The sequence below is a fragment of the Saccostrea echinata genome, unplaced genomic scaffold (genome assembly GCF_033153115.1).
Source record: "Saccostrea echinata isolate AGI-Se365-2 ecotype Australia unplaced genomic scaffold, CSIRO_AGI_Sech_v1 ptg000054l, whole genome shotgun sequence".
Classification (NCBI taxonomy): Eukaryota; Metazoa; Mollusca; class Bivalvia; order Ostreida; family Ostreidae; genus Saccostrea; species Saccostrea echinata.
The window spans coordinates 50,886,350-50,906,220 of NW_026889803.1; the positions used below are offsets into that span (position 1 = coordinate 50,886,350).

Here is a 19,871-nt window from a genome sequence, read left to right on the forward strand (position 1 = left end):
TTGTCATTTTGGAATTTTTTAATGTTTAGTTTTTTGTTTGAAGTTTTTGCAAGATTGTCTCCTGCTAGATCACCTGGGGAAAATTAGAAGGAACACTGCAACAATTAAAAACACCCCCTCCCTTCGTATAATAAGTACATGTACACGCATGATATTATACTGGGGAAATTGGCTCTAGAGGATATCGCACTCGATAACTATTACACAGAGTAGAATTTTTAGCCAAAATTGAATCCGGTGTGGGATTTTCTGTGGAGGATATCCTACTTAAGAGTCAATTTTCCGTGGGGGAAATTCTACTCTTGAGCCGGTTTTCTTGGTGTAAAAATATTTTAGAGGGAAAAGCCTACTCTACAAGACCTGTATCTATGCACCCAATTACTAGTATATTAAAACAAATTAGTTTTTAAAAACAATGTAAGCACTTTAAATCTATAACATTTACTCTTTTCTATTCCTTTATTAGAATTAAATAGATTACCGCCAATGTATTCAATATTGAATTTATGACCTGGAGAAATTAAAAAAAAATCATTTTTTAACTTTACGGTTCATTGTTAAATTAAAATTGTCTATGCTATGTTAAATCAAATTTGGAAAATGGAACTTTCAGTTTTTTTCCTTTTAAATGTTATTTATTAATATTGAATAGTTACGCGATGTTTACATTTTTGACTGGGTATGTGTGCTTTTTGATGTTGATAAAGATCAATTTTTTGTGAGGGTAATGGAAAGGGACACGGTATTTGACGTCTCTATTGATATTTACCACTTTTTATTTTGTGAAATTGATTTCTTAAACACTAGTCTCATTAAATAAGGGGATGCAAAGGAGGAACATGAATATAGAAAATATGAAGGGAACAGAAAAGAAATTGCCTTAGAGACCACGGATTCTTACAACAAATACACCTTGAAACACAAGTATGCATTGGTGATAAGCAACACATGATTGGAGGAGCTCTGCTTAACTAAAGTGTTAGCCTCAGAGGGAAGTTCCCCAGTCACTTACAACAATAAATACAATTGGACATAAATTACAATTCTATAACTTGTTCGTATAATGTCCAGTTGCAGCCATCGTCCACTGCAAAATCTGTATTTCGTCTATTTCTTTTTCACTTTCCTCTACTTCGTCTCATAAAAGTTGAGAGAATTTGGCTATATGGGAAAATATCTAAAATGAAAAAAATATGTGGCCTTGAAATGATATGTAGGAATCAAAAGTTTTAAAATCAATAGTTGCATATGTAACAAAATTTCCTCTGAGATGTATTGTGAAGTTAGGCCATTGGATTTTCAACTTACAATATCACACAGATAACATAGTTTTGACATATATACTTTAAATTAAACAGTTTAACCATTTCGTGACTGATTTTCTTTTCCGGGGAGGAAAGGGAGAGGGGGTCAGGTCAACAAGTTATATGTATACCTACAGTCATGATATCAGTATGAAATTAAAATATTTTGATTCAGGAGAGGAATTTTAGATGTCTGTTGATTTATAAATACATCTGTACAGTAAAATCCTTTTCGCAAGAGCCCAAATATGGTAAAATTTTATGGATCATCCTTTTTGTAGTTAAACATTTATAATGCATGTATACATAATCTGCATAATGCTATAGCTTGTGAACTTGATGGCCTCGGTATATCTTTGGGAGAGAACAGTCTGCTCTTTGACCATGAAATTTGGAGCTAACGAACAGTATTCAGCTCAAAGTCCATTAAGACAATATAAATCGGTAGCAGAGTAAACATGGACCTCCAAAAACATCAGAGGTGGGATCAGGTGCCATGGAGGACTGAGCATCCCCTGCTGGCCGGTCACACTCGCAGTGTGTTCCTTTTCATGACCGGGAAAAGACGGGAAAATCCGTACACAAGTTAGTGTGTAAATAATGGTCTAACAATACGTATGAAAACGTCAGTCAGCATTTGACTTAATGATAGATTGTATTTGCTGATATGTCATTGTATCGACCATAAAACTTGCGAAATGATGACTTCAAACGAGACTGTTAATATTCTTGTTTCATCAACTTGTTTGTCAATAGATTTTCTTGTCTTAGAAATTGTTCGTACTTAGAGCTTGTTCTTGTGTATCGAATTAATTGGGAGACAAAAACACCTCATGCAAGTGATAATGGTATTTTGCTACATAAGTAAGGGAAGTTGACGATTGAAAAATTGAAGTCTACTTTCTTTTCAGAAAAAAAATGATTTAGAGAAAGAAAGAGGCAGATAGACATAGAGAGAGATTACTTCTATCATGTATTAATGTCTCTCAGAATGAGTGTATTTAATTCAATATCACAAAATGATCAATATTATTTTCATTTTAGATTAAATGGACCCTGTATAGTGAATTTCCAAAACTTTTCACGTGTGGTAGGTGCCTTGAGTGGAATAACTTTTGAGGGAAGTCGATCACGCTAATAAGACAATAAGGTAGACTAAGTGTAGTTTGTCCTTGGAAAAAGATCAAAGAAACCGCGTCTAAATTGGTAAAATTCAATATGTATGAACTTACACATATTAATTTTTTTGTGTACATGAGTCTTTGAATGATAATCGCAAATAGGCTAAATGATCGCAAATACAATATTTTTGTAGTAGTATCCATTTTTTCTGGTCAAGAGAACGTCATCAATATCAAAGTTTGCTTCTAAAGGTTGCAACTTGGTGAATTCATATTTTATGTGATCAAACTAAAGCCAGCGAGATTATTGTGCACGTTATATTCATAAAAAGATTTCTTGCAAGGTGTAATCTGATAGACCCATAACTTTCTTTTTCTGCTTCTGAACGTTTAGCAAAGAAACGTAGCAATATAATGCTTATATTAAATTCAAAGGAAGGGATATAAATAGCTTTTTGCACTGTTGCGAACGCTCATTCAAGCCATCGCAGTGATTTCAATAATATTACAAAGCTTATAAGAGGAAAGAAATTGTAGTTCAAATGAAATTGCAGACAAGTTTTAATATTGAAAATCCCCCGATTGTGAAGATTCTACATAACACTTACTATTTCCATTTTCATTATTAAATCCTTATTTCAAAAATCATTATTATGTGCAAATTCAGAATATATTCATCTGTATCCGCTTTTAATACTTACTACAAGCCCCACATTTCAGGGGACAAAACTCTTTGAACATTTCTCTTTCCTCTGGATATGGTGAGTTACACTCAGCATCCGTCACTTCCTGGCAAATGTCCCAGTTTTCATACATGTTTTGGTTCTTACATTCCTCTATCAAATATTTTTGTCATGATATTACATGTACATATAACAGTCATACACGCCATGATATTTCTTTATTCATTCTAATTTTAAATTTCTTACCATCACAATTTGGACCCAGTCCATATCTACATGTACAAGTACATGTACTGTTGTCTAAAGTTCCTTGACCTATCAAGGGTTTACTGCAAGTTTTTCTACAGTCTAAAACATATAAGTTTAACATTTTTATAGAACCCCTCTTAATATGCCAGATTTTTCCAATAGAAAGGGAAAAGACAAAGAAAATTTCAAAAGTATCTCAATTAATAAAACTTTCGTAAAACAGTAACTTACCACATCTCTCTATTGTCGAGTTACATGCAACTGTAGTAAAACAAAATCTGTTCAATATGATTGAAATCAATAACTATATTGTATCAAAGATTTAAAATAATTATGAAAATTAAAGAAAAAATACGGTACCACAAAGCCCGTCATCACAAAAAGCTGCGTCGTCATCACACTTTGTACAGGGGGTACCTGGTTTGTACACGGGGGGATACTCGGCGCTGTAAATTATACAGTCCTTCAATAACTTTTTCATTTAATAAATCGATTAATAAGCCTATACTCTTTTTTTCCCTAAAATTTCATTTTTGATTCGTTTTCAATATATCGCAATCAAAATATTTTTATAACAATCATCTCATTGAATACTAGAAAAATTAGCTGTTGATAAATATGGATGATAAAAATAAATTAGTTGATTATCTGAAATAATGTACGTAATAAAACAGGTAGGGTAAACTGTAGAAGAGACAGAAAAGAGTGAATTATAAATAAGTTAAAAGATCATTGAATTTTCTTTTAAATGAAATAATGAACAGAATAAAATTGCTGTATTGATTGATTGATTGTATGTTGTTTAATAACGTCCTGTTCGAGAATTTCTCGCTCATATAGAGAGGACACCATATACTGGTGAAGGGCATCAAATTTAGACCTTTTCTAGGCACTCAGGGCCATTGAGCAGTGAAGGATCGTAGGCCAACGCCCGCCGTGGCCTCGGTTTTTAAGGTCTCATCCGAAGGAACCGCAACTTTCACTTCAAAGTGCCAAGCGCTTGGCGAAGGAACAGTTGCTACCTATTTTTGACTTAGGTCAGTCGCGGCCGGGAGCGAGCGCTCTACCGAATGAGCTACCACCCTAACAAAAAATACTATAGTAAACTATAGTTAACTATAGTAAAGCAAAGTGTCAAAGTTATCACTATAGTAAATCAAAGTGTCAAAGTTATCACTATAGTTAACTAAAGTTGTCGTAGTGTCAAAGTTATCACTATAGTTAACTATAGTAAACTATAGTATTTTTTGTTATGGCATGACGGTTATTACTGTATTGTAGAGATTGTTAATCTTGTTGGGCCAGGACGTACGGAATACTTACCCGCCCTCGTACATACAAAGTAGTTTGATTTTACCACTGCATCTTTTAAATGAACACCCTATGGAGTGGTGACCTGCATTTATCATCTGTAAAAAATATGTTAAATCAAAAACATGTATACGGTGTGAAACTTATAGAAAAAGCAATAATAATGACGTCAATGCATGACATGATATATTTCAAAATTCTTTCAATATTCTAATTTAAAGAGATAACTCCTTCTTATACTGCATTGTTGATATACATTTTTTTCTCCTGCTGTCTCAAAACTGATTTTGAATGTTAATTAACTATCGCAATTTTTTTCACTATTAACTACAGAAACGTTTGTTTGCCCTTGCATTGTCAAAAATCATTCTGAATATTAATTAACCATTACAATTTCTGTTGGAACTGTATTTTCTGTGAATCATTTTCAGAGAAAGTGAATGAATGTTAACTGACCGTTAAGATGTTGCTACATGGAGAAGATTCCAAACAAGAGGCCTCATAAGGAAACAAATGCTGAATTTCCCGAAACCACTCGTGAATAATGCCACTTAAAGACGCACCTTTTCCGATATTCACAGTCAAACTGTTCTGAAACAAGTCTGAATTTTCTGAACTACATTGTAAAATTTCAGAGGTATGCCTTTGTAAACTTTTACTCCATGTCTGAAATGAGAAGCAAAAATAATAATAATAATAATAATAATAGCTTGTAAGTCAGTTACAGTGAAGAATACAGTAAACTCTACGGATATTTTTCATTCATGTTTATTAAAATGTATACAAATCTCACTTTTCCACAAAAAAGTTTTTGTCTACATGTCTTTTCTAGGTTCAAATTAAAAAAAACATATACAAATGCATTTAATGGAAATGCCTGTTGTTGGGACGTGTAATATTTAGATACACACTCCCTCATATCCAAACATTTAACATAAGGACCTTTGAAATGTAAAGAAGAAAAGAAAACCTCATGCATGAAATACAACGTCACTATTAACTCATGTGAAATGTATCCTAAACAGCAATGATCGAATTAAAAAAAATAGCATTTATAGCAAAGAAACAAAAGGCCCAAGAGCCTCAATGGTAACCCTAGTGTAATACAACATTGTAAAGGGTTTAAAGAGGTATAAAATAAAACAATATAAACTGACAAATGAAGCTATGTTGCTCTAAAGCAAGAGAAATAGGAAGAACAGGGATTAACAATTAATTAGCACAGGATGAAACTCTGCCATTCACTTAACTGAAAGGTGAGTGAAAGATTACTGAAATGTGACAGAATAACAGAGCTCTACCATTCAGTGACCTTTCCAGACCTTTCAGTGACCATTCAGTTGACTGAAAGGTAGAGAATCATCCTGTGTAGTGTAGCACTCTGTAACAAATCTTAAAGTAGATCTATTTACTTGTCTGTAGTTGTCCCCATTTGTCACTCTCACAATGTACCGTAAACTAAACAAAACAATAGTGCTTGAACATTATAAGTAAACCCAGAATTTCACAAATCTGGTAAAACTACCTTTTTTATTACATCTTTGTACTTTGTTTGCCTCCTGGTGCTCAGGAGCAGAGCAGGATTTTCAAAGAAATAATGCATTTTCCCTTTACGTTCGAAACAGCCCCACCCTAACACCAGAACCCCTGACCCAGATGCCATGAAATTCACAATTTTGGAGAAAGCACACCTGCTCATTTAAATCATGCATTAGTTTATCTGCTAAATACCCAGGATGAGAGAAGAGGATTTTTCAAAGAGATAAATGCATTTTCACAATATATTCAACAGAGCCCAGACCTTACACCAAAACTCCTGATCCAGGGGCTACTAAAAAATTTGAGGATAAATTAAAAAAAAAAATTCGAGAGAAGACCCACTCATATAGAAAAATTGTGCTAAAATATGAAAAAAATGACCCCTTTTGCCCCCTTTGGTGTGTGTATGCTATTACATATAGGCAAATAATTTCAATCTTTATGAGTTTTGTGCAAATTGTGGAGATTTTACATAAAGAATACTTTACAGTTAGATGAAATATCAAAGAAAATTTTGTTATAAGTGAAATTTAATTTTTCGCCTTCATATTTGTCGCACACTATAGGCATTTCGCTTGCCTTGTTTGCCCTTCTTCTTTGATGGTTTAATCGGTTGATTTATTACCCTCTTATGTCCCCCCAATCAACGAGTTCGATGCTGATTTCAGACACACATTATTTACCTCAATTATAACTGGTTTGATCTTTCAAGTCAAATAAATGGTCGAAATCTGTTCATACTGTTCCTTATCGCGCGAAGTAGTCACTATCGTTTATTCACTAAGAACAAGCAATCGTTCCGAACACTTCTATCATAGTAAATTCATAAACAAAAGATTTTACAAAAGTATTTGGTACTAGTATACAGTATTTTATTGAAAGTGTAAGATAAAAATTACATTTTGTTGCATGTTCACATTACGTGCAACTGACTGTCAGATCGTACAAGTTAAAATGTGCATGAGGCTTAATTGCGCTGTTAAATTTATTTTTATGCTTTGTAGAAGGAAGGCCACAATAAAACCTGGTATTGCTACTATTCATAAATGATTTTTACGATGAAGTCAAAAACGGATTTTAAAAATAAAAGGAGAAATATGTCAATTTATCTGTGGTAATTGCATCAGCTTTAATAAAAAGGCAATTATTTTATTAAACTTTTTTTTCATTTGTACATGTTTCTATGTATATCAACATGTCATTTATCCTTAAAGTCATCTAAACTGGTATTTTTTTTTAAATATATAAACAATGAATAAAAAAGATCATGTCCGAGGCAAATTGAAAGTTATGTTTAAAGAGAAAAACTCGGGGTTGCGAGGTTGAACAAACAAATTGAAGTTTTAATGAGCAATAACTTTACATTTATAATTATTTACTTCTCTAATTTTAAAATGTCATACTATTACTCTAACAACGTAAATGTATTTTTAGATAATATCATCCGTTATTCTTTAGCTACAAGGCTTTTAACTATTTCTTCTTGTAAAGTTAATAAGGCCTTAATAACCATCATGGTGTTTTCGGTTAATTCATATTTACTTATTATTATTTTTTACGCTAACATAAGGAGCGTACGCAATGTATCGTGTCTTATGAACGCAAATGACATTAAATAAAAAATGGAACATTTCTTTTAAACATGAATTATTTTAGTTTATTATGCTCGGTATAATACAGCAGATAACCGCAAATTATCAAGTGTTTAAATGATGATGAATCCGACCTGGCTAACCCGATGTAAAATGAACAAGGTTAATTTTTTTATTCAAAGGGGATGGCATAAATTGAAATACTGATTTATTTCTTCAGACTTAGCAGTGTAGCCACAAATGTCTGAAAAAATGCACCACACTCAATGAACTTTTCATTCCTCTAAAAAACATTACTCTGGAGTTTTTAGTCTCTAATTCATCTCAATGAACTGAGACTTGTGCTGGAAGAGAATAATGGGATACTGTACAGCTGGTATTCACCAAAATAAACACCGCTAGATTTATTTTCTTTGATATATAAAAGTCACCAAAAAAGTCACCGATGTCAATGTTTTTCGCGGGGGGGGGGGGGGGGGCGGGGGGGGGTAATATTACCCTCAACTACATGCAATATTTATTATATCATATTATAGTTTTCATGTATATAACTCGATATAAAAGATACCACGGAGTCGAACACATCTGTTATAAGTCTGGATATTTTATATCTGGAAGATCTGGATCTAGAAGAAGACATTAATGGCAACTTAACAACAAAACTTTATAATAAACGTGATGACTTCAACTTTTCTATCGTCAACCTTATTTATCCAGCAATATATCATCATCACCTGCATTTGAGCTTATGTCTCCAAGTTGATTCGATACGCAAGAGCATGTACTGCGTACAAAAGAACTTTAAAACGGGGCAAGCTATTGACAAGTAAGTTGAAGATATGATGATATCAACAGTCCCGTTTAAAGTAAAAATTTGCAAATTCTATGGTCGATACAAAGATCTATCGTTAAATCGAATGTTCCTTATGCGCGCACGGTTCACTGTTTTTTGTATGAAATTTGAAGATAACAAACAATAATCAAGCTCAAAAATTCATTGGAACAATACAAATTTGGAGCAGAGAAAACTCGGATCTCTGAAAACATCAGAGGTGGGATCAGGAGCCATGAGGAGTAACCATCCCCGTCGTGTGCTCCTTGTCATGATCGGGCAAATAGAAATTACAGCATTATACACGTAAATTACAGCATTATGCATGTAGTTAGATAAGATTAAAACCTGAGTGCAAAATGAACTACATTGTATTTTTAACAATTTTCGTTTGAAACTTTTTTGCATTATTGCAGGCTTGAAAAATGTATAAATTCAATTTTTCTGATGAAATTTAAGTACTTCTTCAAAGCACATCAATTACAAACATCTGTCGCTTGTTTTATTTTAGGACTTAAAGCGTTATAAACAGATATATTGCAGATAGATGACAACTGTGAAGACACTAGGTCTTTGTTCAACTTGTGTCTGTGTACCTAATATCTGGGGAAAGGTATGCTACTTTTAAAATATTTACAAATAAACAGAGCCTGTCAGATTAAAACAATTTTGATATGTGATGCATTTGTGAAAATGGGGTTTAAATCACCAGTCTTTAGCATAATATATTTTGAAATTTTACACGCTGTCTTAGGGAATTTATTCACACATACTATGTTAAATTTAATGTATTAGCCCAATTATTATTGCTTTTCAATTGTTAATTGAAATTTATTTAGGAATTTTTGAAACGACACAAATGAAAAACACAGTTTAATTAAATCAAAACAAGTCAAGTGATGTTATAACTTAAAGTTCCTTAGCCTGTCTCTGTGGCCGAGTTTCTTTAATTTATTCTTATATAAATATAGAACATATATGTATACATAGTTTCTTTTCAAATTTTTCTTTCTTTATTTATTTAAATTGATACATTGATGCATTTCTACTTCAATTCTGTATCTTTTGTTGGACAATTTCGGAATACTATTAACTTGAATCATTTTGCTGCGACTTGAATTATAAATTTTCTTTATTACAGCCGTCTAATGAAAGACCTTGAACCACTCACGGTATCACCTAGGAATTGATTAACTTTGCCAGCGGTCTTGCTAAATACAAATGAACTATTAAATTTTTATGTATACTCAACATTAATTTATTTGTTTATTTTTTTTATTTAAATACCCACATGCTGATCTAACGACCACATTTACTTGAAGCCGTTTATTTAAATTACCACAGCTTCCAAATTGATCTTCCTCGCCACCACCCCCTCTTTTTACTTTTATATATGTAGTTTTTTTCTTAATCAAAATCTCATTACATGTTGTGACAAGCTCTGCACACTAATACAGATATATCGTCGCCGGCAATTACTTCAGCACCAGTCGAAATAGACAAACATGTACAATTTTTCGTCAATTGATACGAGATGAGAAGTTATTTTGATAAACTTAAAATTGTCAAATTTGAAAAGCCTCAGGGATTTGCAAGTCAAACCGATATAAAGTCTTTTTTTCTCATTTGAAGAAATAAATAAAATGATTTCGAAGTCAAGATTCCTCGATAAAATTATTAACTCATTCATAACAGTCGATATAAATAAATATAATTAGTTGTTAAAAAATGAATGCAACGATCTTACACTTTTGACGATGCATTGGCCTTTCAGTTGATCACAACACGTCAAATTCTTGATTTTATAAACTATTTTGTAGACAGGATAACTGATTTTAGTATATTATTTTGTTTTATACTAACATGTTTTCAAATAACATTTTGTTCATATTTCATAAGTTTATCTTTTCCAGTAAAATTGTTATTTTGGGTAGTACGATGTGCTTCTAATTCAAAGAATTTTTAAGCCAAATGCTTGACAATAGAAGCTAAAACATTTGTTACGGGGGATAAATAACTTACCAGTTTTCTCATGTTAGATACCCTTGTACCATACAATCCCATGGCAAGATTCCGTCTATGTCTATTATGTTCTTGAAGGATTTCTTCAATTTGTCGAATTCGTAGCCGAGATGCTCTCAGCTGTGTCACTTCTGAAAAAACAATTTTAAGTTTTGATTTTAGAATCCAGCTTTCAGCAATGATCTTTATATTCCCAGATGCAAAAATAATCCTGAAGATATCACTTTCCTTTATTTACTTAAGAAACGAATATACTATACCTAAAATATTAAAAAATAAAATAAAGTAGATTCTAAGTTGAATCATTGTTGATTAGTTTTGCCGACGGCAATCCGACCCTCTCTCCGTTATTAACTTGTTTATTTCCATAAAAGTGTTAAAGTTCTTTTATTTGGCCTATTGGCGAGTTTTGACCAATCAGTCTACTCAGCTCATTCAACTTCACTTGAATGTAGCTGTTGTTCCGGAAGTAATTGATATCTCTGAGGCAGTAACGCTGTGTTTTACTGTGATTAAAGTCAAACCCCTAGATGCTACTCCGATATCGGATAATCTTTGATTTTCCCATGAAAGTCACACAATAGAGCATGAATTGTTTTAAACCTTAATTGAAAAGAAACTCTAAGGATAACCGCATTTATATACCCATTCATAACATAAGGACATCTATGATGATTGGTAGAACTCACGTCCAATGGGTTTATATTACAGTCCTCACTGTTGTACTTGCATAACTATTTATTCGGTTCTTTTTTTTTATTTCAATCCAAACAGTGGTTTTCTTTTAATGAAAACAAATAAACACTTAATTATAATATTTTAGACAATGATTACGTAAATATTTGATAAAAGAACACCAAGAGGGCGAGATAATAATTTCCCAATTCCCTAACGCCAACATTGTTTTCAAGATAGTTTTTCGGAGGGAGGAGGGGTAAAGGGAAGTTTGATGGTGGGTAGTCATCATAAATAATGCTATTTATCTTTTAACCCCCCCCCCCCCCAAAAAAAAAAAAAATTGAAAAGAGAACTACAGAAACTCGTCAAAAATAGATATATTTGTTCAAACGCAACCATTACATCAAAATCTCGGACAAGAAACTTTTTGAAAGTATACATTTAAAATTGAAATATATATATATATATATATATATATATATATATATATATATATATATATATATATATATATATATATATATATATGCTATCTACATATGTTAGCCGTTTAAGTCACAATGCAGAGCTCTTAAACAGAAATTGATTTTTCAAAAATTTTATTATGTTTGAAATTTTTCAAACAACGTAAATAGCCGATGGGAAGGAATGCAAACCACAATTAATTACATGTTTATGTAATCTTAAAAGTTGAAACATATAAACAAGTTATTTTTTTGGATTTTCTTGTCTGTGTTGAAGACGATTTCTTGTTTAATATGTGTCTGCATAAAGACATAAAATATTTTTTTAAAAAGGAAAATAATTCATGTCATACATCAGAGCATGGTTAGATTTAGAAAATCATTTTACGAATAAAGTATACAATGAACTCATTATGTTTTTCCTTTAAAGTTTTAAATTTCTACTTTTCTTATGTATAAAAAATCTGTTTGTGTTATTTGTGAAATAATAATCAAATCTGAGATTCATTTAACTATTTACTGGAATGTTATATATTGTGTAAAACATATGTTCTGAAAGATTTTGTTTGAAAATATTCTGTAATTTGATGACAAGTACTGATCCTGTCTTCATCCTGCCGCCGTGTAATCGCCAACATGGACAAATTTCCGTTTTGCACATATTATTTTCAATATCTGAAATTTAAATGTGTGCAAAACGGGAACAAACCCAGCTCATTACCACTGAAACTGCTATTAATACAGTGGGCAATCATGAAGAAATTCACTTTTATAAGGATACCCACTTCCGCCCCAGTCCGAGGTTGAACTCTCGACCTACGGAATCTGTCTCCTAGCAGTACAAGAACAGCGCGCTAGACCGCTCGGCTATCTAGGCAAAAACTTGCTTTCGATGCCGATGGAATTCTCGCATCGAAAGCAAGTTTTTGCCTATATATATATATATATATATATATATATATATATATATATATATATATATATATATAGTTTTAAAAAGGGGCAAAGAATCTGACAAGCAAAAACAACTTTTTCCGTACTTTTTGGTACATTTTTTTCAAATCCCGGAAATTGCTAGTGCTAGACCCATCAGCAACAAAAAAGTAGAGGGGGGCTGACAACCAGCATCTAAACGAAAAATACTATATTCAGAAAAGTAACCCCCCCCCCCCCCCCCGGCCTCCTCGCGCTCTACGGGCCTGTTTCTGTCAAGTTATTTCCCTCCATCGAAATATACCATATCGCATGGAAATCTGTCTCCTTACACCTACTGATAATAACTATTCGCTCGACCTTCGTATTACCAAGAAAAGAATTATGTTATAGCAGGTCTTGTTAAGATAATCAATTTTCTTATTATCAAAAGAGTAACTATGACTTATAATCTGTGCAACTGCACCTTTAATTGTTATTGTTGCATTATGAGTAAAATAACCTCGAAGCAATGTAATAAATTTCATACTTAACCATCCCACAACTATTGTAGCGATTGTAAACTTGAGAGAATAAACGCTGAAACAAATCAAATGGTCATATTATAGCATTTTTATGCAAACAACTGGGTTATATAACCCATTTGTAAATGGTGTTCATTCGCAAGGTTAATTTGAATCTAATATAAAACTTTAATGTTTGTTAGAGGGATTGTCTTTTTTCGGCTCACATACATTTTGCTATACCCTCTGGTGAAAACTTTTGTAAATGATACCCAGTTAGCTTCAGATGGGGATAAATCAGAATCTCGGAAATTTAATATCTCAACTGCCTAGCCTGTGATGAAACCATATAGTTCTTTACACGAAAACTTGTCTGAACGCTGATGCACAATTACATCACACTTTAATTTTAAAAATTCTTTTATGGCTCATATTTACATTTTATGAAAGACTCGTCAGATGCTTTTATTAATGAAATATGGTGCGAAAATATGGATGTGGTTAAAGCTAAAAATATTAAAAGACCTTCATAGTACAATCGTCATTTATTTTGACAAACTGAAGTATCTTGCATGCATGACAAATTTACTTTTGTAAACAAGGATTTCATGAATCCATTTATTTTTTATCGTAATACCAAGAAAGACCTTACATGACACCATTTCGGCAAAAAAGGTGAACAATTAAAAAGACTTCATAAGTCGTTTCAGTCTAGCAAGAAAAATTCATTCCACTTTTATCATAATTTATGCGTACAGGTTTTGTTAATATGTTCGTACGTTGTTTTGTTTCTATATATAGCTAGAGTTCTTGTCCTGAACTACATCTAAATTAACCTAGTTTCTGTCTTCCTCATGATATCTGTGGTCTTGAATCTTTAATAAAATAGCAGATTCACTGTATTTATCTGTATATAAAGTTTGTTATAATGAAAATCTAAGGGGAAAAACGGCTGACAGCGATAAGAAATACATTTTTAGTCTTTCCAAAGATATATTTGTAAACATGTACATGTATTATGAATGGTAAGGACTTAGAAATATTGAAAGTGTCCTTGACATTAGCAGAGAAAATGAAACAGACTGTTATCTATAAAATTGTCATACAAGCAAAATGTCAGTGGCCTCTTCGAAGCGGGAAAGACGGCTCCTTATTAATCAGTTGCTCTGATTTTGTATACCCCAGGGATGTACATGAAATCCACGTTTTCATTCATAGAATTGTGAAATAGTTCAATACGAACATAAAATTTGTCTCCTGAAAGTGATTGACCATTTCGTAAATGCTGCTGTAGGATCATTTACAAATTATCACTTTCCCTTGTGGTAAATCATTGTGGTTGCTAAATACAGAGTGTTGAATATATTAACACTGTTTTACTTATTTAAAACAATTTAAAGTAAGTCACTTTTCTACGGAATGCAGAGTTAACATAGTTTCATCGTACTATTCATTTCAAATCGTGTATTAGTATGTTAAGTTAATTTCACTTGAATGGTGCCACAAATAGAAATAAAATTAATGATTGGAAACGACCAAAAATATCTAGATTAAGGAATGTTTATATTCCTTTTTGTATAAAAGATTTTAAAAAGCTTAGCTTAATCACACCAGTCATTTTTAAAAAGCTTAGCTTAATCACACCAGTCATTTTTAACAATTGTTTTTATTTTGAAACAGAAGAATAAGGTAATTTTTATACGTGGTCACTGAAGTGTCAAAATGAAGAGTTGCCAAGGGGAAGCGAATAAAATCTTAATTTTTGCTTATTTGAATATTTGTTTTTAAATAGATACTAATATTTAAATATTGTAGTTTTCTTTGATTTTTTTTTATCAATACATATGTAATCTTTTTTCTTCTTTTCTAAATATGCTTATGGATCCTCAATGTCTGTAAACATGAACTTCAGCAACATTTATAGATTGAAAAAAGTAAAGCACTAAAATTGAAACAAAAATCTAAAATTGATTTCGTGTACCTAGAGAAAATATAGATTTTTTCCTCTTTCTATAACTTATTTAACACACTTCTTATACTATTTCAAAGTATTGATTCAAAGAAAGGTCAAAAAATCTTGGTCAAATATTTACCGCTATCAACATTCAGTCGGTCAGTACTTTGCATTTTTCCTTTAAATGGTGATCAATAGTGTCTACAGAAATGATTTTGAAATTCTTCGTTCGTAACTAAACAAACTTTGATAGCCAGTCACACCTCTTCATGCACGTCACAATGTACTTTACGTATGTGTGATGAGAGGGAAGTTTGCACAACCACACCCTTTCAATGAAATTATTTTTTATTGAAATTTTTGAAAAACATTTTAATGTTTTTTGGACCACAAAACTGAACATAGAAAGAAATTTACATTTTCTAACTCAAAATATATTTGCTGATCAGATGATTTCTTCTTTCTTCAATGATATAGTTATTAGATGTTAAATTCCTTTTTTTCAATAAAAATAATGGGGGCGAGAATATTCCCCCACTCTGAAACAATATATTTTCAAAGTTCATAGAATATTTTCCTAAAAAACATGTTGTCAATAATTTCATCATTAACACTTTGATTCATTTTTTTTTTCTTCTGAATAGCTTATTGATTGATAATTTGTTTTTGAAGTTGACTGTTAAAGCATACATGGTAGAAAATGGATCTATTAGAGATATTAAAATGATTTTCGAATATGAATGGGTCAAGTCTTAATTCTTCAGAAACTTTTAAATGACAGAAAAATTAATGTAAAATATATGTCATGTTTCAAAAAATTGAATCTGAACGCATTCTTTATGAAAATCGAACATTTCTTTTAAAAAAAAAAAGATATACTTCAACAATCTCATTTCTTTAACCCACTGAGACACGAGAGATGAGAAGACTGCATAGCGTAGTGATTTAACATTACTCATTATGCCAGTTTTGGATTGTGTTTGAATCAAATATGGAGATAACGAACAGTAATCAGGCTCAAAATCCATTTAAACAATACAAACGGAAGCAGAGCAAAAACGTACCTCTAAAAGCATCAGAGGTAGGATCAGGTGCCATGAAGGAGTAAGCATCCCCTGTCGACCGACCACACCCGCCGTGTGCTAACTTTCATGATCGGGCAAACGGGAAAAATCCGTAGACAATTTAGTGTATAAATAATGGCCTAACAATTTGTATGTAAAACGTCAGCCAGCATTCGACTTAATGATAGATTGTATTTACTGAAAAGGTCACTGTATCGACCATAGAACTTGCGAAATGTTTACTTTAAACGAGACTGTTGATATCCTTGTTTCATCAATAGCTTGATTTGTTTTAGAAATTGTTCGTACGTAGAGCATGCTCTTGCATATTGAATCAACTGGGAGGCATAAACTCCATATACAGGTGATAAGGGTATATTGCTACATAAATAAGGGAAGTTGACGATGAAAAAGTTGAAGTCATAATGTTTATCATAAAGTTTTGTTGTAAGGTTACCATTAACGTCTTTTCTAGTAAAATGCCAAAATATGAAACAGATGTGTCAGACTTGGTATTTTTTATTTCAAGTTCCAGTCGACATATGAATGAAAGTAACTATTGTTTATTGATAATACGTCGTCCATATATCTTAATGTCGAGTTGAATGCCACAGCAAGTGTTTATTTCTTCTCATTTAAATGTTTTTGACTAAATTCTGCTTCAAATGAATATAAAAATAGGTCTGCTTATAAAGGGGTGGATATACCTATGGGAGATTGTTGAAAGACTTGATCTCCAAAAACTACATACATATTGTCAATAAGAAACTTAAACAACATTTTAATATCACCTTCGGAGTATTTGTGTGTATAATCAGAGTGTTTTTAACAAGAGGCTCTTTTTTTTTCTTTTCACATACCTTAAAATATAACTGAACAATAAATTTTTAAACAAGATGTGTTTGTGAAACACTGATGCCCCCGTATGGCAGCTTATGGCGAAGGTTAAAGTTTCTCAAATGCAAGTCAAACTCCAGGTCAAGAGATCAAAAATGTTGGTGCCCAAAGAAAGGTCTTGTCTTGAGGAATTTACCTGTGAAATTTGAAAGCCCTAGTAGCAACTGTTCAAAAGTTATGGCGAAGGTTAAAGTTTTGTCTAAAGTAAGTAAAACGTCAAGGTCAAGATCAAATGGGGCCCCCAAGGGAAGATCTTGTCACAAGTGATACACATGTTCGTGAAATGTGAGAGCCCTAGAACCAAACGTTCACATTTTGTGGCCAAGGTTAAAGTTTTTTAAAAGTAGATCAAACTCCAAGGTCAAGGTCAATGCTAAAATTGTTGGTATCCAAAGGAAAGTCTTGTCACAAGGAATGCACATGTGAAGTATGAAAGCCCTAGCACCAAATGTTTAAAAGTTATGGTCAAGGTTAAAGTTTTTCAAAAGAAGGTCAAACTCCAAGGTCAAGGTAAAAGGGTCAAAGTTGTTGGTATCCAAAAGAAGGTCTTGTCATAAGGAATAGACATGTTAAATATAAAAGCCCTAGCTCCCATTGTTCAAAAGTTAAGGCCAAGGTTAAAGTTTTTCAAAAGTAGGTCAAACTCCTAGGTCAAGGTCAAAAGGTCAAAGTTGATGGTATACAAAGAAAGGTCTTATCACAAGAAATACATATTTTAAGTATGAAAGCCCTTACTCCAACCAATCAAAAGTTATGGCCAAGGTTAAAGTTTTTTCGAAAGTAGGTCAAACTCCAAGGTCAAGGTCAAATGGTCAAAGTTGTTGGTATCCCAAGAAAGGTCTTGTCACAGGGAGTACACATGTGAAGTTTGAAAGCCCAAGCACTAACTGTTCAAAAGTTATGGCCAAGGTTAAAGTCTCAGAAAATTTTGCAAAAGTTGGTCAAACTCCAAGGTCAAGGACAAATATGATGGTACCCAAAGAAAGGTCTTGTCACAAGAAATACATATGTGAAATATGAAAGTCATAGCTCCAACCAATCAAAAGTTATGGGCAAGATTTATGTTTTTGCGGACAAACAGACAGATGGACGGACAGAGCAAAAACTATATACCCCCGAATCTTCGATACGGGGGCATAATAATAATCTAATATGTGAAAGATGATGCTGACAACACAATGTTTGAAAAATATAACTTTTCTGTGAGCTTTTGGTATTGAGAAATATCTTGTCTCTGAGCGGGGGATTGTCCTCGCCTTGCACGCCTCCATTCTTTCATTTATTTGCCTTCTTGTCTTTAGATTTTTTAAATTTCTGGTTTTGCTTGTTGTTTGTCTTAATATAAAATAAATATATATGTATGTTTCCTGTTCTCTTTTATTTTTAGATGTGTCAAAGAATCAGTTTTATAAAGCGTGTAGTTTTCGTTGAATAATTATTTTAAATGACCAGTTTGTTGTTTTCCTTTAGATATTTTGAAAACTAGTATGTAGATTGTTCATTATTTTGCTTAATAAGGTATCCTTTAGATATCCAGTTTGCTTTTTTAAGATACTTAAATATCCAGTTCGCTTGTTTCTTTCTCATTATATCATAAAAAATTCCAGTTTGTTTGTTGTTTGTCTTATGATAATTTGAATAAACTTTGCTTTTTGTTTTACATACATTATAAACATACCGCTTACTTGGTTTAAAATATTTTCAAAAATCTTATAAAGAGAGAAAGATAAGTCCTTATTTTAGATTGCATAAATATCATGCAGCATGAAATAGTAAAACCTGTACTTTAACAAAGTATGACGACTTGTTATGGCATTGTTTTATATTAAGATATATTGAGGATGTAACATGAATCCTTTTTTGTTTAAACATAACCGATTTTGACAATAAATCTATGTTATAGAATATATTGCCCCTGTTAACCTGCATTTGATTACCCATTCTGTTAAAAAAACCCAAACTTTTGCTTGTTAAATGCAATCTGTGTAGTATGCATCCTTCGCGACCTTTCGACAAATACTTAAATCATTGTTTTATGCTCGCCTCTAACTACTATGAGGAACCTCTGTCTGTTTTAGCAATGGCTTTCCGTCCACATTAAGACACATTTATTAAGTCATTTATGTAAATATTAAACCATCTCCACGCTCCTTACTTTGAATTTAGATATTTTGCCTGGTATTAATATCTAAATATGTTTAATCTTCATAAGACTGATAAGAAACTAAACACATTCCGACTATTCTTTCAAAAAAGGTAAAAAAAAAAAGGAATATCCTTTCTTATCTCGTCATCCTTCTCATCGAATTTAATCCTTGTTTGTCGTTGTCATTGTAAACTTTTCGCCTTTTCAGCTCTTTCTCCATAAACATTGTGCCATTTTCAAACATGGTACAATTCAGTCTTGTTAAAATGGGATTCAAATATATTCAAATGAAGGTCATGCCCCTTTTCATGGGAATATTATTAAGAAAATAAAAAAGTAGGATGGGTCTTTCAAAACATCTTTTCAAGAACCACTGCAGCAGTAAAAAGATGAAATTTATGTGAAAGCTTCCTTGCTCATAGAAAAAAAATTATGTGGAGGCTTCCTAAAATACTTTTAATTTAATTCTGTTCAAATCACATTCCCAAAAGAAGGGACATAAGAGAGGGTCAAAGTTTTAGAAGGGAATCTAAGAGAAAAAATTTTAAGGTCTTCATCTTAAGAACAGCATGGCCATGA

The 19,871-nt window shown here is 32.1% G+C and overlaps 1 protein-coding gene across 1 annotated transcript; it reads right to left on the reverse strand.

The window, feature by feature from the left end:
* Positions 1-774: 774 nt before the first annotated feature.
* On the reverse strand, positions 775-11,074 carry LOC133171578 (cysteine-rich secretory protein 2-like). Its single transcript, XM_061306347.1, has 9 exons — positions 10,914-11,074; positions 10,654-10,784; positions 5,125-5,334; positions 4,681-4,766; positions 3,718-3,803; positions 3,589-3,618; positions 3,355-3,456; positions 3,127-3,261; positions 775-1,177 (listed from the first exon to the last, which is right to left on the reverse strand). The coding sequence occupies exons 1-9, from the start codon at positions 10,957-10,959 to the stop codon at positions 1,119-1,121; spliced, it is 885 nt and encodes a 294-aa protein (XP_061162331.1). The 5' UTR covers positions 10,960-11,074; the 3' UTR covers positions 775-1,118.
* Positions 11,075-19,871: the final 8,797 nt, after the last annotated feature.

Excerpts from the sequence above, each read along its gene's own strand:
- LOC133171578 (XM_061306347.1), bottom strand. The coding sequence starts at position 10,959 with ATGATTCAACTTAGAATCTACTTTATTTTATTTTTTAATATTTTAG. Across the intron at positions 5,335-10,653 it reads TATCTAACATGAGAAAACTG|ACATGGAGTAAAAGTTTACA; the intron begins GTAAGTTATTTA and ends TTCTCATTTCAG. Across the intron at positions 3,262-3,354 it reads ACTGGGTCCAAATTGTGATG|AGGAATGTAAGAACCAAAAC; the intron begins GTAAGAAATTTA and ends AATATTTGATAG.